Source organism: Oenanthe melanoleuca, chromosome 1A (assembly GCF_029582105.1).
Source record: "Oenanthe melanoleuca isolate GR-GAL-2019-014 chromosome 1A, OMel1.0, whole genome shotgun sequence".
Classification (NCBI taxonomy): Eukaryota; Metazoa; Chordata; class Aves; order Passeriformes; family Muscicapidae; genus Oenanthe; species Oenanthe melanoleuca.
The window spans coordinates 28,335,035-28,351,970 of record NC_079334.1 but is presented as its reverse complement, the minus strand read 5'-3'; the positions used below and the strand labels follow the sequence as shown (position 1 = coordinate 28,351,970).

The 16,936-nt window shown below is 44.7% G+C and overlaps 1 protein-coding gene across 1 annotated transcript; it reads left to right on the top strand.

The window, feature by feature from the left end:
• Window positions 1-2,284: 2,284 nt before the first annotated feature.
• SOCS2 (suppressor of cytokine signaling 2) lies at window positions 2,285-9,558 on the top strand. Its single transcript, XM_056482017.1, has 3 exons — window positions 2,285-2,375; window positions 3,854-4,124; window positions 5,014-9,558. The coding sequence occupies exons 2-3, from the start codon at window positions 3,980-3,982 to the stop codon at window positions 5,460-5,462; spliced, it is 594 nt and encodes a 197-aa protein (XP_056337992.1). The 5' UTR covers window positions 2,285-2,375; window positions 3,854-3,979; the 3' UTR covers window positions 5,463-9,558.
• The last annotated feature ends 7,378 nt before the right edge of the window (window positions 9,559-16,936 follow it).

Sequence of the window (16,936 nt, the reverse complement as noted above, 5' to 3'; positions counted from 1 at the left end):
ATAGCAACCAGCTGTGGTTTTAGAAACAAATTATTATGACTTCAAGTGACGAATAAACAGCAGAAGCAAAGGAAGTCTTGAGATACTACCCACATAAAAATCCCATTATTAAAATAACATAGGAAAAGAGAACAGCAAAGCTGTGAAAAAGCAGCTTTGCATCTAGACAAGATGTATTCCTTTTCTCCAAGATGCATTAGTGAACTTCAAAGAAATAGCCTTAATTTGAACACTGTGATATCAGAATAGCCTATTTTTGAGCAAAAGCTCTGTTCGTAGATATACAGAATTATTTCAGTAATAAAAAGAGATCTGTATTAATTTTTTATTGTTATTCTGAACATACTGAAGTCAGTGCCATTCTGAAAAAGTAATGGAGGTTTTTTGCAAGTTCTCATGTCATAGGTAGCTGAACTGTCAACTAAATTTCAAGGGGCACAAACCTATTATCTCCCCTCTTCACATCAATCCAACGAAAAAATATTAGTGGGGATTCCACAACCGTCACTGGAGGCTGGATCTGAGGCTATCTGAACTTCACAGAAAAAAACAGGAACAAGAATGACCTTCAAGACCTAAATTGTTTTAAACCATTTCTGAGAATGCTTAAGAAAGCCCGTGTTTGTTCCTCAGACCTCATTTTAAATCTGTGCTGCTGCTGCCAGTGATTAAAACCACCTTTTTTTCATAAACTGAATAAATTAAATTCAAAAGCACCCAGGCATTACAAACAGATGAAATCATACTGACCGATATTTCACTTAACAAAGTAGATTTTTTTTCTCAGATTAATTTACCTAATCACTAAATACAGAACTTAATTTTTAAGATGACTATTAATTCTCTTATCCCCTGATGCTGAAGAATCATAAGCAATAAATGCTACAAAATCCTTCGGGATTTGTAATCCTTCCTCAATCCTTATTTTTATTTTTTTTTACAGAAACGCTGCATTTCAGACGTTACTGGGGAGTGCGACCCGAGGCAGCGTCTCAGTGTGGGAGCTTTCTCTGTGCAGGGGAGCTGCTCTGCTCCCTCCGCCAGACACTCCAGCCTCATACATATTCATTTACCCCTCTGATAACAAAGCCTCCCTCCCCCCTTCCTCCCCGATTTTTAAAGATATTATCTTTTATTATTTTATAGGTTTGGGTTTCTTTCCTGGAATCTTTGAAAAGACACCCCTCAATCCTTCTCCCGTCAATTCTCCTTCCCAGAAACCCCCTTGCAATTTGCAGGGAGCCCTGAGCTGCAGCCAAGGGCTGGGGTGAGACTATTACGGCTACTTCTGCTTTGTTTCCCCTCTTTTCTTTCCTTTTTTTTCTTTTTTTTTTTTTTTTTTTTTCCGCCTCTGTGTGTGTCTTTCTAAAGTCGGCTCGGGGCCGCCGGGGCAGCAGCGAAAGGTGGCTGGTTAGCGAGCAGCACCCACGGCGCAATCAACCATCTTTACGCTGAAAAACAGCTTCGTGGTTATTAAAAAAATAATAATAATAATTTTTTAAAAAGGGGGGGAGGGGGAGGAGGAAATCGGCGCGCGCATCGGCGGGCCATGGCTGTTTGTAGCAACGAGGTATTTAGCGCCGGAGGGTGAAGGGGGGTGGAGACCAGGGTGGGGTGTCCCAGGAGCTTCGGCCGCCGCAAGTCCCTGGCACAGCGCTGCTGGCAGCGGCCCTGCCGGCTCCCGGCCCCGGGCGGGCCCCGCGCCGCGCTCAGGTGCCCGCGCTGCCGGCGCCGGGCGGGCCGGGCGCCCCTCGCCCCTCCGGGCCCGCCACGGGCGGCCGCGCTCGCCCGGCTCCCGCAGGGTCCCGCCGTGCCCGCGGGGCGGCCCGCACGGCCCCGCTCCCTCCGCAGCCCCGGGCACTGACCTGCGCGTCGCCCGCGGCTCCGCGGGCACAGGAGGAGGAGGAGGAGGAGGAGGCGGGGGGGCCGCGGGGCAGCGATCGGCAACCGCTGCCCCGGCGTGACAGGGGCGGCGGCTCGGTGCGTCGGCCCCGGCTGGCCGCGATCGCGGCGGAGGCGCCGGAGCGGGTCCTGTCACATGATGCGGTTCCTGGAAAGTTCCTGGAAAGCAGCCTTTGTATGTAACCATCCCGGGAGGGGGGAGCGGCGGGGGCAGGATGCCCTCGCCTCGCAATCAAAGGCGAGCAGACCGCCCGCGCCGGGGAGAGGGGGGGGGAGCGGAGGGTGTTGTTTCCCCAGGAGCACCATCTTCCTCCGGCAGCCTCTGTCCGCCCCAGCACAGCCTCGACGCTTCTCCCCGGCGGCGGGTGCTGTGTCCTCCCGGCCTGCCGACGCCGCCGGCAGCCAGAACAACCTGACCGCCCCACCTCCAGGCGGCGGCAGCGGCGGCCCCAGCCCCGTCCCGCCGAGCCCGGGTGAGTCCCCTTGTCGCCGTCCCCCTCCGCCCGATGCCCTGCCGCGCTTCGAGAGCCGGCAGCCCGCAGCCCCGCTCCCGGCAGGCGCTGCCGACCGCCGGGATGGAGGTTCCCCCGCCGCCGGCGGCAGGCTGCTGCAGCGCTGCGCGCCTCGGCCGGGGGACGCCCGGCTGCCGCCCGCCGCCACCGCCTCGCAAGCCTCCCGTCCCCACCGAGCTCCCGTGGCGGCGGCGCTTCGCGGCTGAGCGCTCCCGGATCTCCCTTTCACAAGGGGTCGCGCCCGGACACCGCTGGCAGGGCTGCTCCCACCTGCGCTCCTCGGCCCCGCGCCCGCAGCCGCTCCGGTCACAGGCGCACCTGCGCCCGGTCACCGAGCCGGCGGCGGGAGCTTCTGCGCGGGGAAAAGAGGGGATGGGCTTGGTCGAGGGGTTCCCGCGTGTGTGCTTACCTACATATGTTGAGATAGAATCCTGTCAGAACACCCTATCAGTTGCCGCTACAGTTTAATTTGGAAAAGTTTCTGAGCTCCGCCGCAGAACTTGTTAGGGGAGGAACCACCCCAGCATAACCCCTCACCTGGCGGCTGCTGCGCACCCGCAGGCAGAGACTGCCCGGTTCGCAAGCACCGGCAGTCGGCTCCCGGTTTTCTCCGTGATCCCCGTCCCTCCACTCCGGCCAAGCCGGCTGGGCTTCCCCTCGCTGGTACTGCCCGGCTTTGTGTCGCTCCTGATGTGGCGGTGCACCCAGGAGAGAAAAGACTCTTTTTGTCCCCCCCGTTAGCTTCAGCCAAGAGGAAAGATTATTTTTTTCCCCCCTAATATCACCATTTAATGGAGCGGGAAAAGCATATTTCCTGCCACGCGCTAATTATAGCGCGTCCTCCACCGCGCTGCCCCTTCCGTTCCCAAGCGGCCGGCGAGCCCCCGGGGCCGGCGCTCCCGGCTCACCGCCCCGCAGCTCCCCGGGTACGGCGCTGCCCGAGAGGAGCTCACCCACCCAGGAGCATGGCCCACGCCGGGCTCCCGTTCCTAGAGGTACGACCTCGCAGATGACCTTACCGGAAGGTGTCCGTGCGCACCGCAGCGTGAAACCCGGGCAGCGCCGGGGCTGGGACCTCTACCCCACTCTGTAGTTACCCCTCCTCTCTCATACCTTTACTTGCTCGGCTCTCCCCCACGACCTCCTCCCTCCCCAAAAGACCCGGAGCTGCCGGCAGGGCTCGCCTGCCCCAGCCGAGGGAGCGGGGCACCAGCGGGTTCGGCTTTGCGATAAAGCGAGACCACCTTCTCGGGGAGCCGAGGACAGGCTGGACGGCGAGGGGGAGGAGATGTTTCTCCCCCGTTCCGCCGGGAGGTGATCTCTCGCCTCCGGTCCCTCCTCTGGATGCTGGGACGTTCCGAAGCGGGATCGCCAGAGATACGCTCTGCGTCGGGAGCGCCTCTCGCGGGGCTCGGGCTAACCACGCTCTCCGCTCGCAGGCGGCGCCCGGGCTGGGGGCCGGGACCATGCACCCGGCGCGGCGCTGAACCCCGCGGCCAAGCGGAGCCCTCTCCTGCCGGCAGCCCCCGACCTGCGAGCGAGCGGGGCCGCGCCCGCCGCCGCCCATGACCCTGCGCTCCGCCGAGTCCCTGGAGAGCGCGGGGAGCTCCGGGGAGCGCTGGGAGCACCCCGGGGCGGCGGCGCCCGCTGCCGAGGAGTGCCGTGAGGCGGAGCAGCTGGCCGCGGCTATGGAGGAGCTGCGGCGGGCAGGTAAGCCCGGGCGGCGGGGAAGGGGAAGCGCGGGGGGCGGCGGCGCTGTCCGGGGGAAGGCAGAGCGGCGCGGCGGGGATCCGCAGCGGGCCGAGAGGGGAGCCGGGCGGCCGTGCGACGCCTGGCCATCGCCGCCCGGCGCTGCGGGGTCGCGTTCCCGCGGCGGAGAAGGGCGGCGACGGCTCCGACCTTCCGAGGACTGCGGCGGCCGAAGCGAAAGCGCCAGCCCGGGATCTGCGGCCGGGCGAGGGCCGGGCTCTGCCGCCGGCCGGGGCGGCTCCGCGCCGCATCCCCCCGACCCCGAGTACCTGCGCTCCCCTCGCCGGTGTGGCGGCTCGCCCGGCCCCGCAGGACGCGGGGCTTGCTTGCGGGCGGAGGGAAGGGCTTTTTGCCTTCATCGCAGCCGCCCCAGGACCGCAGCTACCCCGGCGAAGTTGTCTTCTTATCCCACTGCTTTCGATAGCTAGACAAAGCTCCTTCCAACAGCAGCCTGCTCGGAGTTACCCAAAGCGGGCGTTCTGCGGGCTGCCGGCGGACGCAGCGCTGCTCCCGGCGGGAGAGCAGCGGGGAGCCGCGGGACGCGTCCCTGCTGCTCCGGGGGCGGCCCGCCGCGTCCGTGCCGCCGGTGTCGGCCCCGCAGGACGCTGCACCGACGTTTGTGCGTGTGTATGCATAGACATGAAAATAAAAATGACCTGGACGGCTCTGTCAAAACGAGGCGCATTGTAAAACAAATTAATTTAAATAGCAAATAAAAATTTACTGTGCCTGCAGGACTTTAGCTTTCAAACAACAAAAGAAATGGGTGACTAGAACTATATCAGCCAGAGAGCAGCTTTTAAAACAAACAGGAATAAACAAACCCCTTATTTTTCTCATCTTTTAACAGGATGGTACTGGGGCAACATGACTGTTGCTGAAGCCAAAGAAAGGTTACAGGATGCCCCTGAAGGGACCTTTTTGGTTAGGGATAGTTCGCATTCAGAGTATCTACTGACTATATCGGTAAAAACATCAGCGGGACCGACCAATCTACGTATAGAATATCAAGATGGCAAGTTTAGACTGGACTCTATCACTTGTGTCAGATCTAGACTTAAACAATTCAACAGCGTTGTGCATTTGATTGAGTACTATGTTCTTATGTGCAAGGATAGAACTGAAACACCTTCAAATGGAACAGTTCACCTTTACTTGAACAAACCCCTCTATACGTCTGCTCCATCTCTGCAACACCGCTGCAGAATAGCTATAAACAAGAGCACAAATCAGATCTGGGAGCTGCCATTACCAACAAGACTAAAAGAGTACTTGAAAGAGTATCAATACCAGGTATAATTATATTTTCTAAATGCCTCTAAAACAGAGTAACTTTTGAATGCAATTCTTAAAATCAGCCAAAGAACTGAGTAACCAGTTGTACAACTCAGCATGGAATTCACTATCAAAACAGTGGCAGTTCTGGGGGAAAGGTTTATATTTCAGATGCTACAAAGGGAGACTTTATGTAAAATAATCCTGTTTGCATCTTTGGGGGTTCAACAAGGTGGCATGCTATTATTGCAAGGAGAGAGAAGCCAGGAATCTGTCCAGATTGTGTTGCTTTTTCAATAAAATGCTGCACTAACTATCAAATGCTTACTGAAGCAGTGGGACCGGGAGAGACTTCATAAATGCTCAGAGAATATGAGAGTTTACAAGTATCTCAGTTGTCTGATTCCAAGATTAATTTGGTGCTGGTGTTCATATAATCCTAAAAGCTTAGCTAGATCACACTGTGATAATCTTGCTAAAGTTATGCAACTAATCAAATCCAGTCAGAAAAATGATCATGCATTCAGTTTTTATTGAACTACTCTCCTGCTTTTCTGCAAGCAAAGGAGTACTGTAAGTAATCAGTCTAGAACATTGTTTTTCAAAGTTCTCTGAAAGCTGACCTTAATAAGAAATGCCACATCTTTGACAGGAACCCAGTATATTGCTGATTATACCAGATTGGTATCCCAGAATTCTTAACATGTTAACATCTTCACAGTGGTGACGTATCCATGCTATTATTATTAAGCCTCTTTTGGTTGAGGCTTTAGAACTATATGTTCCAGGCTTGCAGTTCCAATGTCAAAACATGGATATCAGCAGTTACATGTGTCTTCTACAGTGTAGAATGTTTTCTTCAGCCTGTTTCCCAAAATATGGGGAAATATGTTGTGGATTTTTTTTTAGGGGGGGGGGGGTTGGTTTTCCTTTTTCTTCTTTTTTATTTTCTTTTTCTTTCTTTTTATTTTATTTTTAAACTTCCAATTCACCATTGTAGCTATCAAATGATTACTCAATAAAGTAAATCAAAGTGCACAACAATCTCCCAATTTTTGTATGGATGGATTTGCTACTATTCAGGAAAGAGTGGTCTTCTATAGGAACTTATATAATTTCCCAGCTAATACTGAGATAAATGCACATGTATCAGTGAGGATGAATACCCCTGCTTTGCCTTTGTGGTGCTGCTTAAAAGTATGGCTGGATTACATTCAGATTAGTGGCTTAGAGGCTGCCTGCTGAATTCCTGTATTTGAGTTTTAGCATAGGACATTGCTTTTTCTGTTACAGTAGTCTTCCAAACAGGAAGAGAAGACTAAGACCCTCAGCACCCATTCTTCAGCTGAAATGTAAAGTATTTAATAGAAGAATTACACAGGATGATAATAACAGGAGAGCAGTAAAGAGAGAAACAAGGACATATACTCATCCTTAGTTAACAAATTAATAATTTTAATTCTTTTCCTAGCTTATTTGTTAATTAAAGCAAAGACCTGTGCTTGAACAAGGAGGGTTGTCAAGACTTGTTGTAATCTAGCTTTTCCCAGACTGAAATAGAAACAACATATAATAATCTTGTTTTTCTTGTGACTTAACTTCTCTGTTGTACTGTCAAGATGTTCTGTTCCTTCTCATAAACTCTGGAGTACTGACCAGCTTATTTGTTGCATCTAAAGTCCCAGTGTTACACACTCAGTTTTGCCTGTGACATGCTGACAGAAATGAATAGCAGAGCCACTGAGGCAGAGTGAATGGTTCCTTGGTATGACATATACTTGATAAGTTCTTGTTTTTCCTATGGAAAAGGTAGGTTTCTCCTCCTCCATGGCTTAAATTTTCTGATCCCATTTTCAACTCAAGTTTTAGTATAGAAATGGGAGGAGTCTTCTTCTGAAAAACAAACCAAAACATTTTGTTATGTAAAAATTTTCCCCATGTCTTTCCAAAATGTATTTGGAAGTTTTTCACATTATATGGTGACCACCCTTTGGTTCCCATACCCAAAGAGCTCTTGTATTCTAGGTATGTGTCATAATCACATGGTTCTTGTCATCAGTCTTGCTAAGATCTGCTACACTCAGCCTGAGGAGCTTTTCCTGTGAGCAGAGCCTGTCAAAAAACTGTGTTCCTGGGAACAATTTCATTCTGATGAATCTTTTCTTACAGTTTTTGTCTAGCTCTATCCTGTGGTAAGACAACTGCTATATGGAATAACTTCCATCACAGTCACAAACACTCTAATCTGCGGTGTGTTAGCATTCTACTCTGTGCCTTTTCAGCCAGGGATTTATGCTTGGGGTCTCAAAGGTAATCACATTGTACTAAGGACCTTTAAAATAAATCCCTGGGAGTTTAAAATCATGAATACCAGTGCTGGAGCAAGCAGACTAAGAAGGTAAGAGCTTTGGGATGTAATGAGACTGCTATGTTGCAAATATAAGAAATTATTTATGGCTTGCTCCTGGCAGACTATGTGAGCAGTCACAGGCCAAGTGTACCCCACAGCAGAGCCAAGCTCTGAGGAACAACAAGAGGCAGACACAGGGAAGCTTGCTCTTTTTTTAATAACAGTTCTCCAAAGCACAAGGGCAAATGGCAGGCTGAGGACAAGAAGTGCTGGCAAAGTGAAAGGTGGTGATTCTTGTAACTAATCAAGATTAGTTACTGTGATGTGGAATCAAGTCACCAAACATTGAGCATATTGACCTAGACTTCGTGTAATTTGTATTACTTCCTGTGAGGAAAAATAGGCTCTGTAACTATAGTATGCTTGAAGCTATGAACAATATTTTAAACAGACTGGAGGGGGAACTAGTCCTCTTTGTATGAAAGAACAGTTCTTGTCCTCATTAGGATGCCAGTCCTAGGGTTGATGCATTGCACTAGTAAAACTAAACCACAGCATAGCTTGCAGAAAGCTTGGCTTCTTTCTAATGCAGCACAGAGAACTGACTTTTTCTGGTACAAAAAATCTGATGATAGAACATTATTGGATTTCAGCAGTACAAAGATCTTGCATGTAGACTTTGTGAATTTTCAGACATGAAAATTTTCAGACATGTTCAAACATTTAAAAAAAAATCTGTGCCTTTTTTTTTCTTTACCTTATGGATGTTGTAGCTTGTTTGCAGCACTAGCTTTTAAATTATGGGCCCTTCAGATTATAAAAATTACATCTAACTGATATATATCATCTTGAATTGCTAGTACAGAATGTGCAGCAAAGCCAGTTTCACAGGTTCGATGCCCATGAGTCAGCCAAAAATCATGATAAGGACTTTAATCCTAAGCTTTTTTTTCACCCCATGTGTTGGTTTGGTTTTTCTTTTTTGAGTTCTGGGAGTTTCAGATTTTCCAGTTTTTATACCTGGAATGTTAGAAAACCTCTTCATTTCACTTAAAGTAAAACTGAGAATCCTACAATCCTAAAAGGCGACGATTAAAAAAAAAACAAAACAAATAAACATAATTGGAATATTAATGATGAAAATTGAATTGGTGACAGTATTTAGTTCAGCACTAAACCTAGAAGTGTAAACTAGGGCAGCGTTTTGGTTGTATGGTTATCTCCTGGGTAGTAGTATTATCACCAGAGACAGAAAATGGTTTGAGTACAAGAAGAGTGGGTAGAGTGGGAATGTAACCAAGCAGCTGTGCCCAGTGCATTAGAAGTAATTTTATTTTAATCTGATCTTGTCAGTATTGTCCTAATTATATTGTATGTAACCACATGCTAGATAAGCAATACAAAATTATTAGCAAGAAGGAAGGATTGTTCACTAGAATATGGGGGGCAGAAGGGTTTTATTATATCTTACAACAATGAGGAATTTACTCCTATAATGAGACTAAGTATTATCACCTTGAGAGAACAGAATCTACATATGACAGGGAGGACAGAGTTCTGTAGTTGTGCAAATTTCTGTACTTCAGCCAAGTCACATGTTTTAGTAAAATGTTTCTGCAGGTAAATTACCTTGTTAAAGATTGTTTAAAAAACTTTATTTACTTACATGCTCTATTCAAGAGTTTTTTCTTGTATTCCTGATAGCGATCCTATTGATTTTTCCTTTGGCTATAATCTTAGACTTCAGCGGAAAGTAAGTCAAGTGATATCAGGGCTTTGCTCTCCTTAAGCCAAAACACATAATGGAAATGGGAAGAGATATCTTTAGACATGGCTATCATGTCTAAGAGTTATTTAAAATAAAGTAAAATGAAATTTCTGCCAATTTTACAGTTATTAAAATAAATCCAAGTATCATATTTACTGCTAGAGGAAACAATGGCTTGAGAGATTCTAAAAACTCTATTGCTAATTCTCAATAACAATAAAAAAAAAACTGTTGAAAGCAGAAATTTTATTCTAAAAATATGAAAATTAATGAAACTTTTACTATCTAAACCAAAAAATTCCAAATTAGAATAAGTAGAAATTAGTTGAAAGGTCTGAGCTGAGTTCTATTTACACAAAGGAAGTGGGGATGACAAGATGATTTGGTATCTCAGCCTAGCTCCTGAAAACCACTTCTCTATTAGCATTAGATTCAGCAAGTCTCAGTATTTTGCTAAGCCACTAGCATGACTGAAAACGCCTGGAAACAACATTCCACTGACACATAACTTCAGTCACCATGGTCTGAGCTTGCTTTACAACAACATGGCAATTTGCCACAGTTTTGCTCAAATTGGGTAGTTTCTACAATAGGCTGAATATCAAAGGAACGGAGAGGCAGAGTTGGTTCAGGTGCTGACCAGCATAGATCCCTATCCCCTGTCTTAGAGAGCACACTACAAGCTAGGTGAAACACAAGTTCTCATATCACAAATATGAGGAAATATTCTGCATTCTGAGGAGGGAATTACTTGTCTGGCTTTCATGTCTGAGAAGGGACCCGAGGGAAAGGACATGGAAAAGCCAGGATCTCCTGTGAGAGGTTGCTCTTCTCACAAGGTGTATCAAATAATTAACCACCTGGATGAGTACAGTGCTGAAAGGTGTATTAGCAGAGATTAAAGGTTTAGGGGAATAACTAGTATTAGTACAGTTTGAATCCACACATAGACAAAGTCTGGCTAGATAGCTCAATTTTGAGAAAAAAGAAAACTAGCTTATAGCAAACTCAGTCTCTCCTGGTGCCAGGGATACCAAGCAGGAGAAGGATTAACTGTGTTTATTAATCACGTTATCTATAGGGCTTTAAAGTAGCCATTGCCTCTGAGAAAGTCTATAGAAATACAAAAATATATCACTATAATTATGCTGATTAATCTGCCTCATAAATTGTGTATATTATTCTACTTAGATTCTATTTTTAAAAAGGGATTGCACCTGTGTTTCATTTTGTTTTCTTCCAGAATTGGAGCCATTACTTTTCCAGGAACTGAAATACCAAAATAATACCACTCCTTTCTATGCTATTAAAGAGGAATATAACACTGCAGCAAAAGCTATTTATATTAGCATAAGGAATGAGCTGGCATTTAGTAGGAAAAGCTTCAAACAGATAATATCCAGGAAAAGTTCAGTGGTGAGTGTTGCAAAGAACAAAATACACTAAAAAACACCAAATAAACAAATGCAATGCTTCTGTCTTGATTTTTCATTCACTGGAGGGCAGGGTTTATTTAAGTAAATCCTTTTGATTCTAGTCCAGCGGTTCTATAATTGACGTTTCATAGCTGAGGTTTGCAACTTGGTGCACTGTTAGTTAACAAATAGTAAATACAGAGGTATGTTAGACATGGGGCAAAGCTTGGTGCAAATTCTTCTTTTGAAGTTATTTGGATCAGGCTTGATAACAGGATTTTATGGAAAATCCTTGTAAATCTGGTAGCTGAAAGTGCAAATATATGCTTTCAAAATGCTTTGTTGCAATTTAACTGTATCTCTTTAGGTTGCAGCCCTGAAATAGGATCTGTTGGGCTGAGTCACTGTACCCACACTCTGCCTCAGGGGGAATCTCCAAATTTGAGAGATTGCTCTGGATGCCTTATTACAAACATTTACTTTTTTCTTACTCTGTTTGATACCTCTGGAGGGCAGAATAAGTTGTGGATCAGCTCTTACTGTTTAAGGGATTTTGAGCTGGTTCATTTTCTGTAGGAAGAGCACTATTAAAGACAAAGCTGCAATTAATCCATCTGTAAAGTGGGTGGTGGACTCAACATTCTGTAATTTCTCAGCATGGGGTGAAAAGTAGCTTATTCTTCAAATAACATTGGTAGGAACTTAAGCTGCAATGAGGGCAATATCTTTGGCAGCACTGCTAAGAAGAGAGAAGGAAGTAAGTTAGGAAAGTGAGATCCTTGTCTAACTAGATTGCAGTGGATGTGGCACAGCTCCTTCCTGAGCTGGAGTGCTTCAGACATGTTTTCTGTGTGGGAAACTGCTTGTGAGAAGCTTTCTGGAAATTCATCTGTTTCTTTTAACTCCCCTGACAGAGGGAGGACACAGTGCCTACTGCAGGATGCTTCACTAGCCTGCAGGCAGGCAGGTTTCATTTTGAAAGGGAACAAAATAGATCAGTTGAATTTTTAATCGAAGGGTATTTTTTGTTTGGAAGTAGGACGTATGGGAAAGGTATAAGCAGTGGTAAATACCTTGCTAGGCTAACTGTAAAAACATTCCATGAATCATTACTAGATTCTCAAGTCTAACCTTAAAGTAAGAACCTTTCAAAATATAAGTATTGTATATGAGTTTGTCCAGTTCAAATCCTGGGAAAGCAACAGAAGCTCACCAAAACAGCTATTCTCCCCCTAAATAAAAGCAACTTTCCAGTCTTTTATCTAAAATATTAGAAAACCATGTCATATGCTGTAATTTGTGAGTAAAGTAAGTTGGTTTTGTGAAAAGCTTTCAGACTTCAATCTTTAATTCATTTTAGTTATTTGTCAATGTTTGATTTTTCAGGTTTCTTAGTGACTTTGTTCTCATATTAATATAATGGTGCTTAACATTAAAAAAATAAGTCTGGAATAAATGATAAATAATAAGAGGCTTGCAGTATTTAATCTATTTTCTCAAGGAATCTTTAAACTTAAAAATAGAAAATTACATTAATTAATGTATTTAAAGGACTACAAATTCTGAGAAATACTGAGTCATGTTTTGCAAGTATTAATTACATGAGGGCTGTTTTAATAGTTCATTGGATTTTTTAAATGAAATGTATACAAAAGTTTTGCATTTGATGTCTGCTTCCTTTTTATAACTATTTCTCATTCAAATTTTTGCTAGGGATTATATGTATAATAGTAAACAGCACTAAGAATTAATTGTAGTACTGCTAATAAACACTTATTTTTATTTTGGAAACAAATGTAAATATATAGACACTACAGAATCAGTTTAAACTCCATGTTTTAAGATGCTTTAAAACTTTCTGTGCTATACTTTACCTACATGCTGGACGTGCCTTTTAATAAAATACAACTTTTAAGGAAGTTCATAACGTGTCACCTATATTTTATATCAATTCCTCTCTTTGATCTGCATTTAAAGTCGTTATTATTTAAATGAATGGAAGTTACAAAGTATTAGAACAATTATGCAGCAGCCCAAGGGCTGATCCCATTCAGTGATGTGCTTCAGTCCTGCTCATCATCTTTTTTTAGGAAGAATAAGGAATAATTTTTCTAGTAGCAAATGCCACCTGAAGAGCAACACCCCTTCCCTGACTACCTAGTGCCCTCAAATCTTGCCAGTATCCAGCACAGAATGCCTAAGTTTTTGTCTACAGTTTAGGCAGACTTTCTATATCAAACCCTTCCCTTCCTTGGCATCAGCCAGGCTCTCAGTGACTGGCACACAGATTGGGATGTTGGCATTACAGGGCCCACAGCTGCAAAAGGGAGTGCAATGGGGACCAGGGTAAGGAGGAGGAGAAGAAGAGGGAGGAAGGGAAGGGGTTATTGCCTGGGACAGCAGTGGACAGCAATGGTTTGCCTCATCTGGCCTTCAGGCCATTTAGTTTGGCTCACCCTGACTTACATTTTAACACTGTTTTTGAGATGCTTCACTTAGAGAAATGGTTTCTATGATCTTCCTTCTAAAACTGACAGGCAAGCATACAAAATATGTTTTTCTTTTCCCTTCCAAATTTTGGAGGTCTTGCGAGAGATTTAACCAATTAGATGTGTTTTCAATAAACAGATCTAGAGGCTCCTATTTTTATTTTTGTCCCTAAAGCTGGAATGCTGTCCTGCAAACAAGTGAAAACAGCATAATCCAAATTGTATAATCCTAATCCATTATCCACACTGATTGTGCCAATCTTAAGAACACATTTGGCCTCTTGTTATCAGCAGCAAACAAACTAGTCTGTAGAAAACAAAATACACACATGCTTGGATAGAGTTTGACTCTAATTAGCATAAAGAGTCCTCTCAAAAGCATTTTAAAAATTCTCATTATTCTAGTACAGCTTCTATAAAGGTTTGTGACTTTCAAGTGAGCTTTTAAAAGAGTGGATAATAAATGTAAAAATCTGGGATTATGACTTGGAATAACCCACATGTAAAGTGAATAGCATTGTCAGAAGAGATACTGCTTAGCTTGGTTCCCACAGATTTGGATTTGTGACCCTGGATTCAGCAGTCCTTAAAAGTGTGGCCTGATGACCACTTATGGCCCCTCAATCTGTAGAACCAGACAGAACAAGCTTTTAAAAGTCTGAGGATACTGATGTGCAGGATTGAATATGGTCCATTAATCTGCAAAGTCTAGGAAATACTTATTTAATCAACACGGTTAGCTTTGAGATTTGAGCAGTTAGTGGGACATTGAGTTAACACCAAACTGGCTCAAATATATAGAAAATATATGTATGTATTTGTCCTTAAAACTGAAAGAGAACCAAACCATTTCCCTGAAGTTTTGTTGAACTTGGACCAGAACAGAACTAGAAGATGTTTAGGGAGGGTTGAACCCAAATGGGACTGAAACAAAGAATTTAAGGACTTCTCTCCTTGGACTTAAAGTATTAACTCTCTGCATCCTCATCCTGTACCTGTACTATATAATCAAAACCCAGGCTGCATTGCTAAAGAACTCAAAATACCAGTAGCCTATTTACAGTTTCTACTAAATAAATTTGCAGCACTAGCTATTAACTAGCGGAAGGAAAAAGAAACACCAGATTTTTCCTTAATCAGATTTGGACCTCTGGTGCTGTCCTCTTCCTTCCTAGGCTTATCTGTTTCCTTTCACTGCTTTCCTTCTTTCTCTCTCTGTTCAGACTGCAAGCAAATACGTGACTAAATGGTGACTGTATAACTGCTGTAATTTCCTTGGGTGGAATCTGGGGCTGCTCTATGAATATCCATATGTTTTGCTAACTTTCTAAGACATTCTTGGATAGTATAAAATTAAAAAAGCCTAATTGCCCCATCTGGCAAAAAGATATAGTAAATGCAAGTGATGTAACTGCTTGTCCTAATTTTGTATTTTAAAATGCAACCACATTATCAGCAATTAAAAGCAGCTGTCAGGATGGCAATGATGAGATTCTCTGAAAACTCCAAGTTTGGTCACTCCAGTTCCAGATATAATATAGTTCCTTAGATCACTACTGAAAGGAAAAAAAAAAAAAAAAAAAAATGCAGCACTGATGATCAGAAGTATAAGAGGCCTGGAAAGGAAACTTTCAGTAGCTGTGTAATGCTGAGCTGAGGAATGATCATACAGACAGTTTGTGGTGCCTCTGCTCCCTGGTGCTGCTCTGTGCTGTACACAAATGATTCTTCTCACAACTAATACAACAAATGTTGTGGCAAGAAAATTTAAAACCACCTCAGCTGTACTTTGGCTACAATAGCAGCATACTTCTTGTCTTGGAGTTACTGATGATGACTTACTTGTGTGGTTTCCAGTGTTGTCAAATATGTTAATGCATTGCTCTGAAGCAACCCAGAGGAGTATTTAGATTTTTTTATGTCTGCGTTCCTAGAAGACTAAGGCATGCCTGAGACAAAAAAAAAAAAACAACCTTGATTTATCAGATGTATTGTAATAAGATATGATTTATTAATTATTCACAAACAATTAAGACCCCTGTATAAAATTTATTAACTGGAAATAATTATAGATAAAAGCATTATGTCATCAAACCAAAAGACTCTTTAAAACTGCCAAACAGATAGCGTCTCTGCAGAAGCTATCCACATGATAAATGTGTCTATTTTCAAAAAACATTTCTTTAAACCAGCATACAAACTCTGCCTCTAAGGCTGATTTACATTCTGTGTCCACATAACTTCTCAACTGTTAGCCACAGGAAAATCAAAGGAAAAGGATTTAAGCTTCCTGAGTGTGACTGCCTATCTTTATGCAAAATCCTGCAGATAAATATCATGTTAAGCACAGGCAGTATGTGAACTCTACCAATAATACTTCTGGTTACATTTTTCCACAGCAACTATTTCCTGGGTACAGTATCTAGGAAAGGCACGTAAAGGTTTCCACAACCAGATTCCAAATACCCTTAAGTATTTCAAATGCCCTTAAATCTGTACGATTAGTCTAAACAGAGTGTACAAATGGGATTCACAAGGTGACGACGTTTCTAGCAGCAGCTGCAGCAACCACCTTTCCTGCTTTTCCAGAGGGTAAGTATTAGCACGCTGTGCAGACCACAGCCAGCTTGCTGTGGCCGCCTGCAGCTTCAAAGGTAGTCCGTTCCAGCACTGAAGATTTTTTTTTTCACCCTTTCATCGCTATTGCGGTCCCGACATGAAAGGAAAAGGGCTGACACCACTCAATCCCGTGTGACACCTGACACCCATGCAAAGACGGAAAAAAGTTATTCCATGATGTGTGAGCGAAACTGACACCACCTCATTTTTACAGCTCTGTGAATCAGTCTTCCCTTTTCTACCGTATTTCGGTTCCAGATATCCGTATAAAATGAAGTGAATAAGACAGTATTCAGTAATAGAGGTATAAAATCAGAATATGCATAGCACTGTGGTAGACAGAGCCCGGCTCTTACTTTGCTAAATGGTTTTCATCTATTAAAGTTTCTTCATTTTCAGGCTGTTCAGATGCAAGTAATGAAGCTAAATGTGCACAGTATTCGATATAATACTGCTCTGTGTTTCATATGACCATACCAGCATCAGGATGAAGTTCAGCTTAGTGCATACTCAAATAGGAACTAGTGTGCCTAGAAAGTAATGAGATCAGCTGTTGAAACTGCAATTTCGTAATTTCTAATTCAATTTTAGATACAACCCTTCCCCTCACTAAACACCCCCACCACCCCGACTCCTGAGAGCGCAGCAGGTCCTCCGAACTCCTGGAAAGGCGCCTCCTTGGCGGAGACACCTCCCGTCCCCGCCCCGGCTACGGCACCGAGCAGCGGCGGCACCGAGCAGCGGCGGCGCCCCGAGGGCACGGCCAGGCTCCCTGCTGGGCGGGCCGGGTTCCCTGCCGGGCGGGCCGGGCTCCTTCCCGGGCGGGCCGGGCTCCCTCCCGGGCGGGCCCGGCCGCT

Excerpts from the sequence above, each read along its gene's own strand:
- SOCS2 (XM_056482017.1), top strand. The coding sequence starts at position 3,980 with ATGACCCTGCGCTCCGCCGAGTCCCTGGAGAGCGCGGGGAGCTCCGGG. Across the intron at positions 4,125-5,013 it reads GGAGGAGCTGCGGCGGGCAG|GATGGTACTGGGGCAACATG; the intron begins GTAAGCCCGGGC and ends ATCTTTTAACAG.